The sequence below is a fragment of the Rhinopithecus roxellana genome, chromosome 6 (assembly GCF_007565055.1).
Source record: "Rhinopithecus roxellana isolate Shanxi Qingling chromosome 6, ASM756505v1, whole genome shotgun sequence".
Taxonomy (NCBI): domain Eukaryota; kingdom Metazoa; phylum Chordata; class Mammalia; order Primates; family Cercopithecidae; genus Rhinopithecus; species Rhinopithecus roxellana.
The window spans coordinates 99,050,505-99,067,951 of NC_044554.1; the positions used below are offsets into that span (position 1 = coordinate 99,050,505).

General features: G+C 59.0%; 2 protein-coding genes across 8 annotated transcripts in view; both read right to left on the reverse strand.

Annotated features, from left to right (window-relative positions):
* Positions 1–9,155, reverse strand: part of SH2B2 (SH2B adaptor protein 2) — a 37,748-nt gene extending 28,593 nt beyond the window's left edge. The window contains exon 1 of one of the 5 annotated variants that reach the window (XM_030933135.1): positions 9,012–9,155. The gene's annotated coding sequence lies outside the window, so the exon portion shown is untranslated. Of the gene's footprint in view, positions 1–6,204; positions 6,579–7,097; positions 7,392–9,011 lie in introns of those variants that run through there. The other 4 variants (XM_030933134.1, XM_010387410.2, XM_030933138.1 and 1 more) reach the window with 4 other exon arrangements.
* Positions 9,156–10,329: 1,174 nt separating this feature from the next.
* Positions 10,330–17,447, reverse strand: part of CUX1 (cut like homeobox 1) — a 470,900-nt gene continuing 463,782 nt past the window's right edge. For all 3 annotated transcript variants that reach the window (XM_030932800.1, XM_030932799.1, XM_030932798.1), the window contains exons 18-23: positions 16,099–16,215; positions 14,208–14,291; positions 13,466–13,522; positions 12,374–12,454; positions 11,512–11,576; positions 10,330–11,266 (exon numbers count right to left, since the gene is read on the reverse strand). In XM_030932800.1, the coding sequence (XP_030788660.1) occupies positions 11,197–11,266; positions 11,512–11,576; positions 12,374–12,454; positions 13,466–13,522; positions 14,208–14,291; positions 16,099–16,215 (474 nt within the window). In that variant the 3' untranslated portion in view covers positions 10,330–11,196. The remainder of the gene's footprint in view (positions 11,267–11,511; positions 11,577–12,373; positions 12,455–13,465; positions 13,523–14,207; positions 14,292–16,098; positions 16,216–17,447) is intronic.

Sequence of the window (17,447 nt, forward strand, 5' to 3'; positions counted from 1 at the left end):
AAAATTAGCCAGGCGTGGTGGAAAAGCCTGTAGTCCCAGGTACCTGGGGGACTGAGGCAGGAGGTTTGCTTTAAACCAGTAAGTTGAGGCTGCAGTGAGCCGAGATTGCACCACTGCACTCCAGCCTGGGCAACAGAGTGAGACTCTGTCTCAAAAAACCAAACCAAAACAAAACCTTCTCTTCTCCCCGGAAACCTTCCCTATACTGCTCTGCCTCTCTGATCTCCAAGACCCTGTGGTCTTTAACTCTCTTGGTGGTCAGCTCTCCCTATGGTCCCAGGGTGTCGGAACAGACCAGTTGAGTTGGTGCCGGGCAGTGCTGGACTGGGTTCTGGGAGATTTGGACTCTATCCTGGGCCAGGCTCTGTGTCTCTCGGTGCCTCTGCTTCCCTATCAGTAAAATGGGGTTGCTGGAGCTGTGTGTGGCCTGTAGGGGCTCCTGATTCTGATGCAGAAGTGATGGCCTTGGATATCGAAGACTGGGCTGTCATTCCACTGGGACCAGGGACAAGTAGGGGGTTGCCTCTCCCCCTCACAGGCTGCTTCTCTGAGGACTGGCGTTGGAGACAAAGGAAGCCTACCTAGGGCCCCCTACGGTGCTGGCCCTCCTCGGAGCACTGGGCGGGTAGACCACCCTCCCCCAATCCATTACACGCCCCCACCTCTGGTTTTTCTAGGCTCAGTTGGGCTGTCTGCCTTCTCCTCCTGAAAAAATGTTTTTCGCTACCATCTCGGATGGGATGGGGGCTTCAGAGGGGTTTTTGGTGGGGGGGATGGAGCGAGGAGGGCAGGGCAAGACTAATGGAGTCCCTGCTCATCGCCTTTCCAAGCCACGGCCTCTCCTAACCCCAACACCAGCAACCCAGACAAGAGACCCCAGCCCCCAGCTCAGCTACACAGTCGGTCCAGCCGGCATGGGGGAGGGGGCGGCAGCTTTCCGGCGGTAAAAATAGCGCTGACAATTGGAGGACAAAAAAAAGGCCGGTCTTCAGCCCCCGCCCACTCAGCAGTTCCAGACCCCAAGGCCGGGTCATTTCTTAAAATATTGATCAGTCAGACTCACCGCCCCCGCTAATGGGCCTGCGACCAATCGACGCGCGGCGCAGTGGGCGGTGGCCCTGGGGGCGGGGAGAGGCAGGAGCCCCGCCCACGTCCAGCTGGCGCCCCCACCCCCTCCCCAGCACCATCCCAGCCACAGGAGACCAGGAGCCCCAGGAAGAGGAGGGACGGTCAGTGGTCCCACAGGTCAAACTAGCTATGCAGCATCCCCAAAGGCTGCGCCCCACTGCCAAGAGATCCCCCTTCCTCCTGCACCCTCACTTAGCTCCGTCCTCAGAGCGGCAGTCAGAGAACCAAGTGCATGAAGGGGGAGAGGGTCAGAACTAAGGGTCCTCTCCTACATCCTGGGGTGGGCAGTGCCACCCATCCCCCAATGAACCATTCACGATGGGGAAACAGGCTTTGTTTTGTTTTGTTTTTTGAGACAAAGTCTCATTCTGTGGCCCAGGCTGGGGAGAAGTGGCGCAATCATAGCTCACTGCAGCCTCGAACTCCTGGGGCCAAGCGATTCTCCTGCCTCAGCCTCCCAAGTAGCTGGGATTGCAGGCCCATGATGCCATGGCCAGGTAATTTTTTTTTTTTTTTTTTTTTTTTTTTTTCTGAGACCGAGTCTCACTCTGTTGCCCAGGCTGGAGTGCAATGGCATGATCTTGGCTCACTACAACCTCCGCCTCCTGGGTTCAAGCGATTCTCCTGCCTCAGCCTCCTGAGTAGCTGGGACTACAGGTGCATCCCATCAAGCCCGGCTAATTTTTGTATTTTTAGTAGAGTCAGGGTTTCATCATGTTGGCCAGGCTGGTCTCGAACTTCTGACCTCGGGTGATCCGCCCGCCTCAGCTTCCCAAACTGCTGGGATTGTGAGCCAGTGCACCCGGCCCCAAGTAATTTTTTGATATTTTGGTAGAGGTGGGGGTCTCACTATGTTGCCCAGGCTGGTCTTGTGCAGCCTCTTCTTGAGGTACCTCCCTGCCTGACACAAGAGACGAGGCCTCACTCTGCTCACCTCCACCATCCTCAGAAAAGCTGCCCAGCCATGGCTTCTCATGTCCACTACCCTTAGGAGTCCTCAGGACCTTAGCAGCACGGGCCTGGCCCACTCAGCCTTGCTCTGGACAACAGAGGCCCTTTCAATCCTGCTGTTCCTCGAGCGCCCTCCTGGCCTCAGCAGGGCAGTCCCTTCCACCCCTCCAGCCTCCTCTCTGCATCCCTCCCTGGGCAGGACACAGATGCTCTTTGGGCAGGCCATCCCTCCGGCCTGGAGTGACTCCCACCCGCTGACTAGGTATGAGTCTCTCTCTCCCCTGCAGATTCAGGAACAGAGCACACAGCTCAGTCTCTGCTTCACCACTGAATACGTGGGTGTTGGTTTTCAAGCCCATTTTACTCCTCGCCTCCCCAGAGACCGCATCCCCACAAGGTAGGCTCTGAACCAGGGCCAGATGTGCTGGAATTCCGCCAGATGTGGCTGGAATTCCCCAGCCCTCCCCCACCAGAATACCTGCGTTCACTCCACCACCCTGGCAGAAGGCAAAGTAGGCATGGTTTCTGGTCTTAACACCCTTGAACTTGCTATGACTTCACTGCATGATGGGTGGGTGGGGGCCTTCTGGCTGGTGATGGGGCCAGGTGTGGATTCAGAGCCTTTGGGACTTGTATGCCTCTGTATGGGTGAGTAGGTACTGAATGGTCTTGGCTGTTCCTGAGCATTAGTTTCCCTAGCTGCTCTTCCGTGCAGATAACTTTCTAGTCCAAGGCCCGCCCTGAGCAGCATCACTTGGAGGCGGCTATTATAACAGCTCTGTACCCAGGACAACCCCAGGCCTCTCATGGCACGCTCAGCCTTTGCCACCGCCATGGGAGGGTGGGAGCCCTTCTGCTGAGCCCCCCGGCTTTTGCAGACATCCCAAGCTTGACAAGCCCTGCTGGCGCCGGGGCCTGCAGACCCTCAGTCCCAGGGGTTCCCACAGTTGCATTTGACAGTTGCTCCCCAGCAAAGGGAGCCCCACTGCCTGGGCGTCTCCCTATGACCACCTCTGGTCACTTGACGTGCTGGGACAGTGTTAAAAGTCTGAGATCTGGAGCCAGACTGTCTGGGTTTGAATCCCAGCTGCCCTGGTGCCCAGCAGGACCCCTTGGACTCTGGAGCCTCAGTTTCCCCATCTGTTAAGATGGAGGTGACAGCAGTGCCAACCTTAAGAGGCTGTCATGAAGATTAAATAAGCTATTTGTTTAAAAATCACAGCTCCATTCATTCCCTTTTTCTCCAACCGCTCGTGGCAGACAACTGCAGAGGTACCCACTGCCCCAACACATAAACCCAGGCTCCAGTGTGGCCAAGGTCAGCATTCTAGAACCCACATTTCAGTGGGTTATGCCCCTGTTAAAACCCTTCTCCCCTCACATCTTCCCTGGAAGAAAGAGTTGTTTCTCCATTGTAGAGATGAAGAAATGGGGTTCTGGGGAGGGAGGTGACTACCCTCAATGTACTGGCCACCACGCTGTGGTGAGCTCCCACTGTGTGCCAGACGCCAGGTGGGAGAGTCCAGGGCCGCAGAATGGGCAAGAGGGGAGGCCGGGTGCAGTGGCTCACGCCTGTAATCCCAGCACTTTGGGAGGCCGAGGAGGGAGGATCACTTGAGGTCAGGAGTTTGAGACCAGCCTGGCCAACATGGTGAAACTACATCTCTACTAAAAATACAAAAATTAGCCAGGTGTGGTGGTGCACATCTGTAACCCCAGCTACTCAGAAGGCTGAGGCATGAGAATTGCTTGAACACCAGAGGTGGAGGTTGCAGTGAGCCGAGATTGCACGCCTCTGTACTCCAGCCTGGTCAACAGAGCAAGACTGTCTCAAAAAAAAAAAAAAAAAAAAAAAAAAAAAAAAAAAAAAGAGGGGTATGGAGCCAAGTTCCAGGTTGGTCCCTTTCTGAGACCTGTTTCTGGGGAACTCCCCTTCCAAGGGCACAGTAGGAAGACCGAGTCCCTGTTTCCGGAAAGGAAATGACCACCGTTAGGGGATGGGGCACTCTGAGTGGCCGGGTTGGGGGGCCAGGGGCATCCACAGCTGGGCTCTGCAGGAAGTGGGGGTCAGATGAGCAGGGAGTGGGGGCCAGGACAACAAGCTAAGCCAGGGCTTGGGGACTCAAGAGGCAGACTCAGCCTCCTTCAGGAGCACCCAGTGCTGGACAGTTCCTGGATGGGCTCTGCAGGTGGAGGGCAGGCTGGGCTGGTTTCACCTGCACTGGCCCTGGTTACTCTCACCCTACCCTGCCTTTCTGGGGTTGCAGAGCAGAGGTTCCCCCCCCCGCCGCCCATCTCCAGCCTTGGCCTGAGGCACTCAGTCCCTTCCACTCCCCCAGCGTCATAAGCCTCACATGGGCCCTGGCCCAGCCCCCTAAACCTGCAGGATACCCGCTTAGTACCTCCCCCAACTCATCCCACCCAGCTGCCTTCTGGTTTTTCCAGGACACACATACCAGTGCCTCCTGAGACCTCTGGTGGCACCCCTAAGATCTGAGCATCCCCAAATTCTGGGGACTACAGGTGCTAATAAAGCTTCCCCGGGCCTTTCTCTGAGCTCAACTCCCAGCCTGGCTGATTTCCAGGTACCTCAAACTCACCACCTCCAAGTTCGAATACATCCTCTTCCTCCAACTCCTGCTTGTCCTCTGCATAGAGCCTCAGCACCCAGCCAGGCACTGCCTACTTCCCCGTTCTGCCCCAATAGCAGGTAAGCTCCCAAGCCCACGGAGTCCTCGGGAACACCCCCGATCCTGTCCCCACCTCCACCCTTGCCCCCTGCCTCTCCACCACACCACATGGCTGTAGCCTGTCTCTTCCACCAGACCGTGAGCTGCTGGCTGGCTGTCCTCCCCACCCCCTAGGTGGGCGCTACCCTCAGATGTGGAGAATGGGGCCCAAGCCCTGCTTCACCCAGAGGAACCAAAAGATGCTGCACACCCACACAGCGATGCCCTGCCTTGCTCTGCCCAAACAGGTGTGGGCTGTGACCTCGTGTTGAGGGGTCACACCTGCTATCCCCCTAGACAGAGCATAGCTATAAAACGGCACCCAGCCAGGTGAGCCGGAAAGAGAAACCTCTCCAGGCCCCGGGCTCTGACCAGTCCCCTTGACCTCACCTGGAGAGTAAGAATGAGCACAGGCCTCAAGACTGGACCCTAGCCCCAGGAAAACAGCAGCCAGGAGGCCTGAAGCCCCTAAACTCCCAATTCCTTGCAACCCAGGCTGGGTAGACAGGGCAAGAAGTGCCAGGCTCTTGTCAGAGAGGAGTGGTTGGGAGGCCTGACTTGTTGACTGCGGGACTTTGGGCCAGTCACTTCCCCTCTCTGTGTGGGGATAATAATAGCACTAAACCCACAGGGTTGTTGTAAAGATGACATGAACAGCGACCCTGATGCCCTTAGCTTGGCACAAGTAAGTTTGAAACCAAAAGCTCAGCCCTGGGAGGCCCAGGATCACTTGGGTGGAGATCCCACTTCCAAGACCCCCAAGGGAAGCCCACCCCTGGGTATTTGTACAGAAGTCCTCCCTAGGAGAGCCATGCTAAGTAGGGAAGAGGGATTTAGACACTTTAGACAGATTTTTCACAAGGGTAAAAAGAAAAGTATGTGCATTAACCCTTGATTACCTAGAAGCATTAAACCAAGCAGCATCAGAAGCCGGCCTGGCACGCGGTGGGGCTGTTCTCGGATGCTGGTAGGACAGACCTCTAAGGAAGCAGCTGGTGGGAAACTGTCTCTGAGACCCCCCAAAACGCCCTGATCCACACTAGCCTAAAAGCAGTGCCACCACCACCACTGCCAGACCTCTCCAAAAGTTCTAGGTCACTCTCCTAACCTCTTCCTGTGTGGAGCGGGGAGGTCAGAAGGGAAGAGGTTGGGAGAGTTCAAGGTGGGACAGAGTAGGGGGGCTTCGGCTCAAGAAGCAGTCGAAGCCTCTTGGGGAAACCACACCCCCTGCCCCCAGTCCTCCCAGAGGAGCTCCGGGGACCTGCCTCTGGGACGCAACTCCTGCGGGGAGTTGCTGTTCGGTAGCCAGGAGGCAGGCAGCACCACCCCATTTTACAGGGTAGGTGATGTTGGCTCGAGGGCATTGGTAGGGCTCCACCCAGGTCTGACAGCCTACCCTGAGGCTCTCCCTTGCACCAGCTGGAAGTGCACGTAGATCCTGGCTTATTCCTGTTCAGGGTCTCGCCTGAGGCTGCCCAGTTTGCCTTGAGTGGCTCCTGAGAGGCCCCAGTCACTGCAGACTTCCTTCTCTGAAGGCCCCCACTTCGGGCTGCAGGGGGCCGGGAAGCGTCCCTGTCTCTGCCCGGCCTCAGCCCGCTGGGCTGGCGCGGTTCCGGTCGGCGCTGCCCGCAGGTTCATCAATGGCAGAGGCCCAAGGGCCTGAATGGAGGGCACGAACCCGCCCCTTCTTAAAGGCGCCGACCTCTTGGGCACCCTCCACGATCCTCCCCGCAATCGGGGGCTCCGGGGAGCTCCCCGGGTGGGCGGGTCGAGAAAGGGGTGCCTGGGCCAAAGGGGGGGCGTGTCTGCCCGGAGACTGTGGCCTGAAGGAGGTCCTTCCCGATCCCACCCCGTGGCCCTCACCCTCATTCTAGGTTGACGCCCCCTCCCAGTGCTCCCAGCGTAGGGCAGAAACCTGGGCGCCCCCTCCCCCAACCAGAGACCCCTCCTCTAATGGCCCGGCTGCTCTCGCCCCACCACTCGGCCGGGGCCCTAGCAGGGGGCGGGGGCGCAGCTGCTCCAGAGGCGGCTCGGCCCCCTCCAGAGGCTCCCCGCCCCGCCCCGCCCGGGATGGGGATCGGAGAGCCGATCCCAGCCGGGGGCGCGTCCCCTCCCTCGCGCGCCCTCCTCCCTCCCACCCGCGCACACAAAGACGACACGCGAGGACCGAGGCGCGTGCGGCCGCTCTCCGCGGGGCAGCGGTGCTCACACAGCGCACGTCCCGGGGGACAGACAGGGGTCCCGGGGGAAGGACCAGGGAGCGAGGAACTGGGTACAAGGAGGCCATACCTACAGGCGCGCAGCTGCGGCCGAGCGGGCTGGGGCGCCGGCTGAGCGCTGCCGGTACCGCGGCCGGGCTCCCCGGGCCCGGTGGCTCATGGCCCGCGGGGGACTGGGCTCCCTCTGGGAGGGAGCTGGCGACGGTGGCGGCTGCTCCCTCCCTGGTTCACCGTCTCTAAGGCTCGTGCGCTCCTCGCGGTCCCGGCGCGTTCCCCGCGCGGCTCTCCGGCAGCCGAGCTCCGCGCGCTCCGAGCCCAGCCCCGCGCGGCGCGCCCCCCGCCCGCAAGGCGCGCGCCTCCCGGCCCCGCCCCTACCGCGAGCCCCGCCCCCGCCCCCGCCGCGAGCCCCGCCCCGCCGGCCCCCTCACGCCTTCTGGCTCGGTCCCTCCAGCCCCTCCTTGCGCGGCTCAGGCCCCGCCGCCGCCGCGCCCCCAGCCCTCCGCGTAGCCCGAGCTGCGCCGGCTGCCTGTGCTTGCTCGCTTCCCGCAGCTGCGTTGCCGAGACTGCCCGGCCCTGGGGCCCGGAGAGAGGGGTCAGGAGCCGGCTCCGAGTCGCCCCATCTGCACCGGGGTCCTCGTGTCGCAGAGCGGGTCCCAGGCCAGGCGCGGGACTCCCGCTCCTCCTCGCGGAAGCGACCTCTCGAGCCCGGGGTGGTGGTAGCCCCGGGAGCGCGGCTCGTGGGGCTGGGGGAGTGTCCTGCGTGGCGGCTGTATGGGGCGCGGAAGCCCTTGAAGCGCCCCTCGGGTGACGGGTGCTTCGCGGGAGCCGCCGCTGTGGCCAGACCCTCCGCAGCGGGGACAATGGGAGCCTGGAGGAGGCCTGGATGTCGCAACTGGGGAAGTCGACGTCTGGTTCTCATGAATCCCGAGGGCGCCACCACGCCCCCTCCCTCCAGCCCTCCGGTGGGGGAAATCGCCCCCGGGACACAGCGCGGGACGGCCCCCAGAGCCCTGTGCCCCCACCACCCAGCCTTCGCTGTGATGGGGGCCTGATGCCACCCGGAGAGGTGTCAGAGATCATAGAGGGGCGATGAGGGGCCACAGTCCTGGCACCTCGCTCACCCCTTCCTGGCTCCAGAACTCGCCTGCGTTAGGGCAGAGACCAGTCGGGCTAAGGAAAGTCCCGCTGGGCTTTGCGGGGCACTTGTGGCCTGACCCCTGGTGCTGAGGGGTCAGGTGGCCAGACCGCTGGTGGGGGGGCTCTGGGAGGCTTCCTGAAAGAGGTGCAGGGGGCTCAGCAGGACTGGAAGAGGTCCTAGAGAGGAGGGAGGGCTTCAGTGGGGGCAGAGGTGTGGAAAGGGCCGCTCAGAGATGAGAGTAATCTTGCTCCTGGAGATAGCAGTGGGGGACCCCTGGGTGTCTTCTCCAGTCATCTCCCTCCCTGTCCCCTGCCCCCACCTCTGGCGGTTCTGCCCTGGTCTCCTTGCCAGCTGGAGCTGCCTCCATTTGTCACCCTCCCGGGCCCAAACTGACCTCTGACCTTTCCCAGAGCCATTTCCCATCTCTAATTTTCCAGGAGACTGGACAGACAAGGATTTTTATCCCCTTCTTAGGGATGGAAAGGTGGGGCTTCCAGAGGTGAAGTGGAGGGGACAGAGCCCTCACCTGCTGCCCAAAACCCCGGTGCTGCCCTCCACGGGGGCATGGAAGCCAGGCAGGCCCCTTCCCTGCCCCACATCTCGGCTCTGTTCCCTCCGCAGGACCAGGCCAGCAGACACTTTAATGAAAGCTTCGGCAGTGGGCCAGCCCTCGATTGGAGTTGCACACAGGCCTGGATGCCTGGCTGGGAACCAGGACACCTATGAATGAGGCTGGGAAGGGGGAGGAGGGGGTGCCCGACAGCGGGAGAGAGGGAGGCTCCATACATGGCCTGGTTGTGGTCTCCACCCTCCCGGGAGAGGGGAGAGCCCCCGCAGTGGACTAACCTGGTTCAGAGTAGTGGGCTGAACTCCACTGCTGGGATGACAGTGGCCAGAGAGCGTCCTGAGATCAGAAGCCATGGGCAAGACAATAGCTCGGATCCATCCCCAGGGAGGAGGAAGTGGGGAGGAGCTGGCAGCAGAGCGCCTGGGACCCACAAGGAGGAACTGATGGAGATGTGAAAGTAGCTGTGGGGGTGGAGGGGGCGTAGTTGGCCAAGAGCAGCTGTCACCTCGCTGGGGATAGGAATGAGGGTCAGGGAGGAAAGGACCCATTCTGGGTCCCTGAGGGCAGGAGGCTCAGGGGGCTTGGAAGTCCTGATGGGGGAGATGATGAGGGGTGCTGGGACTGGGACCCCAAAGAAAGGCCCCTGGATACACACGCTTTAGACTGTTCAGAACTAAAACGGAGACAGAGGTAGCCCAGGGGACCCTGGCCTGGTGGGCTGCAGTGGGGGACCTGGGTTTGCCGCCAGTCTCATGGGCCACCTGGACAATGGGTTAATGCACCCACTCCAGACCCAGAGCATGCATTCCTCCATCGGGGGCTGGGCTGGCGGTGAGGTGGCCCAGAACCTGTGGCTCAGGGGGGCTCCCATGCAAGGCTGGTGCTCAGGGGGATTGGTAGGCATGGGCTCTGCAGCCCCTGGCAGGCGAGGGCCCATGGGAAAGGGGAGCACAGAAAGGGAAGCAGTGATTCCCCAGGAACTGACGTGGACCAAGACACGTCATACACCCAGCCACAGCCTGAAAGGTGGTTTTTTTTTTTTTTTTTTTTTTTGAGACGGAGTCTCACTCTGTCACTCAGGCTGGAGTGCACTGGCACGATCTCGGCTCACTGCAACCTCCGCCTCTCAGGTTCAAATGATTCTCCTGCCTCACCCTCCTGAGTAGCTGGGATTACAGGCATGTGCCACCATGCCCGCCCAGCTAATTTTTTATTTTTAGTAGAGACGGGGTTTCACCATGTTGGTCAGGCTGGTTACGAACTCTTGACCTCAAGTGATCCACCTGCCTCGGCCTCCCAAAGTGCTGGGATTACAGGTGTAAGCAACTGCGCCTGGCCCCGGGTGGGTGTGGAGTAAAGGAATGGGTTTCCCTTTTTGATGGTGCTGCTTGTCCGCTCAAAAGCACTCGGGGGACACTGGATCTGGGTTTCAGCAGAGCTCTGAATGTGCTCATGGAATTCCTGGAGATGAGAAGAGGGGGAAGAATGTTCTGTGTGCCCAGCTGTGAGGCCAGCCCCAGCTCTCAGGGGTGGCACTGCAGGCGGTCCCCACCAGCCTCCTGTCCCTCCAGCGTCCCAGAGCACAGGGCACCAGGGTGGCTGCAACCGTGGTTTATTTCAAATGTGCAAAGCTAAATATGCAACTACAAATCTAACTTAGGAAGGCCTGCCAGTGGCCCTGAGAGGTGGCCGTGCGAGGGTGGTCCACAGCCAGTTCTGATTGGCTAGGACATGCTTGGACCCCTCAGACCAGTCCATGAGTCTGAAGAGACTGAGGCTCGGGGGCTCATCAGAGACTCTTCCTTACCTAGAAACCAGAATATCTTGCTAAAGAAGAAAGCAGAAATCACATGGGTCTGGGGGCCGGGAGGGGGTAATAGAAACTGTTCCGCTGACTGGGGCTCTCTCTCGGGGTGCAGTGGGGGAGGGGGCAGACTCTGTCAAACCTCATATACTCTGTGGGGTGGTGCTGGTGGCAAAGGCAGGCTAGGGGTACTGGACTCAAAGCTTGCTGTCCTGGAAGGAAGTGCCTTCCACCTCTTACGGGGCATGGGGAGATCCTAGGGGAGCCCAAGAGGATCGCAGTGCAGACAGGTCCAAGCTGGATTAACCACAGCTGGAATCGGTGGTCACCCAATCAGCCTCACAGCTGAGGGACCTCTGCCACCAGGGCTAGAGGTCAGGCTGCGGGCAGAGCCCTAGCCTGAAGTGGGGGCTGAGAGGGTCTCTGCAGCTTAGCCTGGCCGGGCATTGGGGGCTGGCTCTCTGGACCTAGTGGGCCTGATGTGACCGAGACATTCTTTCAAGGGGACCCGAGGGGACCTGGGGCCTCTGGCAGCTGCTGGACAGCGGATAAGAGCAGTTTCCATGAGGGATTCTTCGGGGGAGACTAAGTGATTAGATGCACTGAGCAGTCAGGGGTGGAGGTGCAGCTGTCACTGTCACGGGGCAGGTGCCGGGGTGTCACTGCCACAAGTCACCAGCCGCCGCCCCGTTGTCATTCTCGTGGAACTTGTGCAGGTGATCGGCGAACCTGGGGGACACGGGAAGGTTTGTTGAGGCCGAGTGTGTGTGTTGGGGAAAGGGGATGTGTATCGTGTGATGGGGTGGGGCTGGGTGGTAGTGGGCACTGGGAGTGAGGGTAGGGGGAGGGCCAGAATGGGGGGCTGTGATGGAGGGCTAAGGAGTGGGGGACATGAGGCAGGAACTCAGGGGTATTGCAGGGGGTTCTGGGAGCTGGTTGTGGGGCTGAGAGGGGGCCCAAGTGGGGGTCCTCACTTCTTGGCGCAGAAGGTGGCACAGTCCCTCTCCACGCTCTCACTCCATGCCAACTTGTAGAGCACCTGGCCAGATGGAGACACGGTGAGCTGCCCGTTCGCCTCAAGGTCACCCCTGCAGCCCACCCATGGCCCCTGGGCCTGGCCTGGGACATAAAGGTTCTCGAGCCCCAGGCTCCGGGGCGGGTGGGCCTTAGACATGCTCCTGCACCTGCCATTTCTGCAGATGGTCAGATGGGCCCAGACACGGAGGCACCTCCCCGAATACTGTGGGACAACCCCTGGAAGGGCCAGGACCCACTGGGCCCTGGGGTCAGAGCTGGAGCCCAGGTTAGCCCTGTAGGGGCCATCTTGACTGTGCTGGGGACAGGAGTCCCCAAGGCTGGATCCTTCCAGAGACACAGCCTTCCACCCCTCTTCTCCCCCAACTTGGCAGACATGGAGGCCCTTACCTGCTAACTAGAACACCCCTCTGCAGCTGAGGAGGTTAGTTCAAGATGCCCCTTCCCTGTGCAGCCTTCATGACTGTCCCTTGGTGGAGTTCATTAGACCTGCTCCCTTTCCATTCCATCCCTTCTTCCTATGAAGCCCCTCTAGGACCAGTCCCAGATGCGATCAGCCAGGCCTCTTTCACGGAGTGGCCTGGCTGGTGCCCTGGCCAGAGGTCCCAGTGGGCAGTGGGGTGGGTCCTTCTCGTCCCTGGGGTGGGCCAAGGCTCTTGAAGGGGAGAGGCGTGGCCTCCAGCTGGGGATACAGCTTGGGGTAGGTCCAGGGGCCAGGCCACCGTAACAGGCCCATGCTGCCCTGGAGGTCAGGGGTAGGGGTGGTGAAGGTGCCCCTGGCCTGCCCGTGTGCACACTCACCAGGAAGACCAGGCAGTGCAGGAACAGTGTGTAGAAGAAGCCGATGGTGCGCGCCATCTTGTTGGAGAGAACCAGACGCCCCTGGGAGCAAGGAAAGGGTGAGTGGGGATGGGGCCGGCCTCACCCACCCCTGCAGGGCTACCTGGGCTTCACAGAAAGGGCCCTAGGGTGGCAAGGGGAAGGAAGGGGCAGGAAGCTGGGCCTCCCATTCTACCATTATGGGTGAGAGACAAGTGCTGCTGTGATTCTTTTTTTTTTTTTTTTTTTTTTGAGACGGAGTCTCACTCTGTCGCCCAGGTTGGAATGCAGTGGTACGATCTTGGCTCACTGCAACCTCTGCCTCCTGGGTTCAAGCACTTCTCCTGCCTCAGCCTCCTGAGTAGCTGGGATTACAGGCATGCGCCACTATGCCCAGTTAATTTTTGTATTTTTACTAGAGATGGGGTTTCACCATGTTGGCCAGGCTGGTCTCGAACTCCAGACCTCAGGTGATCCACCCACCTCGGCCTTCCAAAGTGCTGGGATTACAGGCGTGAGCCGCCGTGCCCGGCAACTGGAATTCTTTAAAAAAAATGTTTTTGAGACAAGGTTGCCCAGGCTGGAATGTAGTGGTCATAGCTCACTGCAGCCTTGACTTTCTAGGTTCAAGTGATCCTCATCCATCAGTCTCCTGAGTAGCTGGGACTACAGGGACTGGCTGGGACTACAGCACACCATCGCACCAGGCTAATTTTATTTTTTGTAGAGACAGGGTCTTACTGTGTTGCCCAGGCTGGTCTCGAACTCCTGGGCTCAAGCAATCCTCCCGCCTCCTAAAGTGCTGGGATGACAGGTGTGAGCCACCAGGCCTGACTCTAGGCTGCAGGAATTCTGAGGAATGGCCCCACTGCAGCTCAGTTCAGAACCTACTGCTATGAAACATGCTCTCAGAGGATCTGCCTGGGAAGGGGAGAGACCCTGTCCCAGATCACACAGCCACTCTTGGCAGGGCAGGCGGCTCCTGCAGCCTGGGCTGCAGGGCAGGTGAAGAAGTGGCTGGAGACAGAGGCTCAGGCCTGTCCGGGGAGGGGGCGGGTAGGCGCAGGGACTCACCATGCTGAGGGTGGCCTTGTCCCAGGGACTCAGGCTCAGGTACTTCCTCTGCCGCTCCTGCACAGGGAGGGACAATCAGGAAAGGACCCCAGAGGACCTCACAGACCCTGGCTTGTGGCAGAGAGCGGGGCCTGGCCAGCCATAGGCCACCCTGTCTTGCTGTTCTTGCAGACCTCCAGGGGGCTGCCGGGGTGCTGCCGGGGGCTTCCCTGGGTGCACAGTCTACTCAGTGTGACACAGATGTCCCCTGACATCTGTGAGAGCCCCTCCCCGCCTCTGCAGCTGTCCATTCTGCCCACGGGAAAGTTCTCCACGGGCAGAGCTTCTGCAGTCCGGGTGGGGGTGGGGAGTTGTAGGGTGGGGTCCCCACCATGGATCGCCCGACTCTGGGAGCTGTAACTGGCTCTTCCTTGTCTGCCTGTCCCCCAAATACACTGCAGGTTAACCCAGCCACTGCCACACACCCTCAGGTAGCCATCGGCAGGTATTCCTGAATGGGCCCTGGGCCTACATTGCACCGAAGTGGTGGGGAGGCTGTCTTCGCCGGGGGGCTCCTGGCCTGAGGGGCCAGGGTGTGCAGGGCTGGTGTGGCAAGGCTGGCTGAGAGCACCCAGACGAGGGCAGCTGGAGGGGAGCCAGGGAAGGCCAAGTGCTCAGGGATGGGGGCCAGGTGATGAGGGCACCCCTGGACTTCCCTGGGCTGATGCCCCTTCCCTCCCCTGTCCAGGATGGGCTCACGAACCCGCTTGCTGAAGGAGGAAAAGGGGTCCAGGCGCTCCTCGTACTGGGACGAGTACCGCAGCTCCGTGTCATCACTGCTGCTGCCCTGCACAGACCAGGAGGGGAAGAGACCCAGTCAGTGCCCTGGGGCCCAGTGGGAAGGGCAGGAGCCCAGGGGAGCCTCAGTTTCCTCATCTGCAAAAAGGAAGGTGGGGGAGGGAGCCCTAGATCCCAGAGGTGGGAGGAGAGGATGCTGGGTTGACAATGTGAATGTGGCTGGTGCCTCCTGCCATAGGGGCATGGAGCTACCCATGGGGTCAGGGCCACAGCGCCTCTGGGCACAGATGGGGAACTGAGGCCCAGGCAGGACCGGGCGCAGGTGCAGGAAGGTGGGTCTGCTGGGAGTGTGGGGGTAGTCATGGGGGCAGGCAGGCACCTGGGAGAGGAGACTCCCCCCTCCTCAGCTGGCCACCCAGAGCCAGGCTGGTTTGCAAGGTCTGAGTGCCCTCTGGTGGCCGAGGAGTGGCTCTGATGGGTGGGGACAGGGTTGGTGGCTGCTGGGCCAGAAAGGGAGAGGGAGAGGTGAATCCCTGCCTTACTATGCCCCATGCTCTCCTGTCACTCACAGAAAGGGTTTCCTGGCACGGGGTGGGGGGCTGCAAGAAGCCACGCACAGGCCTCCCTAGCCCAGAAGAACTCGGCAAGTGAGTTTTTGATCCACTCTCTTCGTTGCATTTTTTATTATTGCTTGCCTGCCTATTTATTTATTTATTTATTTATTTAAGACAGAGTTTAGCTCTGTAGCCCAGGCTGGAGTACAATGGCGTGATCTTGGCTCACTGCAACCTCCACCTCTCAGGTGCAAGAGATTCTCCTGCCTTAGCTGCCTGAGTAGCTGAGATTACAGGTGCATGACACCACACCCAGCTAATTTTTGTATTTTTAGTAGAGATGGGGTTTCACTATGTTGGCCAGGCTGGTCTGGAACTCCTGACCTCAAGTGATCCGCCGGCCTCAGCCTCCCAAACTGCTGAGATTACAGGCATGAGCCACCACGCCTGGCCTATTTATTTTTATTTTTTGGAGGCAGGGTCTTGCTCTGTCACCTGGGCTGGAGTGCAGTGGCTGGATCTCAGCTGACTGCAGCCTCTATCTCCTGTTCTCACGTGATCCTCCCACCTCAGCCTCCTGAGTAGCGGGGACCACAGGCACGTGCCACGATGCCTGGCTAATTTTTGTATTTTTAGTAGAGATGGGTTTCCCTATGTTGGCCAGGCTAGTCTCAAACTCCACCCCCGTCGGCCTCCCACAGTGCTGGGATTACAGGCATGAGCCACTGTGCCCTGCCTTTCTGGCTAGTTTTTTTTTTTTTTTTTTTTGAGACAGAGTTTTGCTCTTGTTGCCCAGGCTGGAGTGCAGCGGCGGTGCGATCTTGGCTCACTGCAACCTCCGCCTCCCGGGTTCCAGCGATTCTCCTGCCTCAGCCTCCTGAGTAGCTGGGACTATGGGCGTGCGCCACCATGCTCAGCTATTTTTTTTTATTTTTAGTAGAGACGGAGTTTCACCGTGTTGGCCAGGCTGGTCTCGAACTTCTGAGCTCAGGCAATACTCTTGCCTTGGCCTCCCACAGTGCTGGGATGACAGGCGTGAGGCACCATGCCTGGCTCTTCTGGTCAGTTTTTATGAATGAATCTGGACAGGGGCTCCACTCTATGGGCTTCTCCCAGCTCAGGGAAGGCAGCTAGCAGGCAGGTGGGTGGGTGGGTGGGGAGATGTTGGAAGGACTCAGGGGGCGTCTGGGGCCCAGTGCTGCCCAGCAGGTCTTGGCCCCCGACCCTCCCACCTCCAGAGCCCTGATTGGCCTCTCTCCCTGCCTGGTCCACCTGAAGCTGAGGCCAGGGGAGGGCCCTCACCCGGCCAGGGTAGCTCTGCAGGAACTTGATCTTCTCAAAGAGCTTGATGTTGTCAGCGCGCAGGCTGTCCAGCTCGCTCTGCAGGGCCTGGAGGGTGTGCTGGGCCAGGCGGTTCTCCTGTGGGGGGAGGGGCAAAAAGAAGGGTGGGGGAGAGGCCTCCGTGCTGGCACAGGTGCTGCTCTGCCTACCTGGAGTAAAGCCTCTTCTGTGCCCACAGCTTTCTCCTTGACCTGCCTGACTCTGTAAAGCTGCCCCTTCCCCCACTGTGGCCCCACCCCAGGCAGAAGTCAGGGATCTTGCGTCAGGTTTCTTCATATGTATTACGTTGATGCAAATGTAATCGTGGTTTTTGTCCTTAGAAGTAATGGCAAACACCATGATTACATTTGCATCAGCCTTAATATATGACAGAGCAAGACCCTGTCTATATATTTTATTTCATTTTTTATTTTTATTATTGTTATTTTTTGATACGGAGTTTCGCTATTGTTGCCCAGGCTGGAGCTCAATGATACAATCAATCTCAGCTCACTGCAACCTCTGCCTCCTGGGTTCAAGTGATTCTCCTGCCTCAGCCTCCCAAGTAGCTGGGATTATAGGCATGTGCCACCACGCTTGGGACAGGGTTTTACCATTTTGGTCAGGTTGGTCTCGAACTCCTGATCTCAGGTGATCCACCCACCTCTGCCTCCCAAAGCGTTGGGATTATAGGCATGAGCCACTGCGCCTGGCCCCTGTCTATATATTTTAGAGACAGGGTCTTGTTCTATCACCCAGGCTAGAATAAAGTGGCATGATCAGAGCTCACTGCAGCCTCAGCCTCGTGACTCAAGCGATCCTCCCACCTCAGCCTCCCAAAGTGCTGGGATTACAGGCATGAGCCACGATGCCTGGTCAGATTTCTTCATACTTTTTTTTTTGTCATTGGTGTTAGCCTTCTAAAGACTATTATTGAGATATAATACCCATAACATAAACATCAGCATTTCAAAATGTACAGTTTGGTCATTTGTATTCACAATGTTATGCAACCATCCCCACTACCTAATTCCAGAACATTTAAAATCACCCCAATAAGAAACCCCAAATCTGCCAGCAGTCACTCCCCATTTCCTCCTCCCCTATTGCCTGGCAATTGGCAGTCTCCTTTCTGTCTCATGGATTTGCCTATACCGGATGTTTCATATACATGGAATCACATACTATGTGGTTTTCATATTTGCCAATCTAAGGGCAAGGTGAAATGGAATCTCATGTTTCAATTTATTCGAATGCTTGAATAAGTGTTTCTTTCACACTATTCAAAATTCAAGTCATGGCCAGCGTGGTAGCTCATGCCTATAACCCCA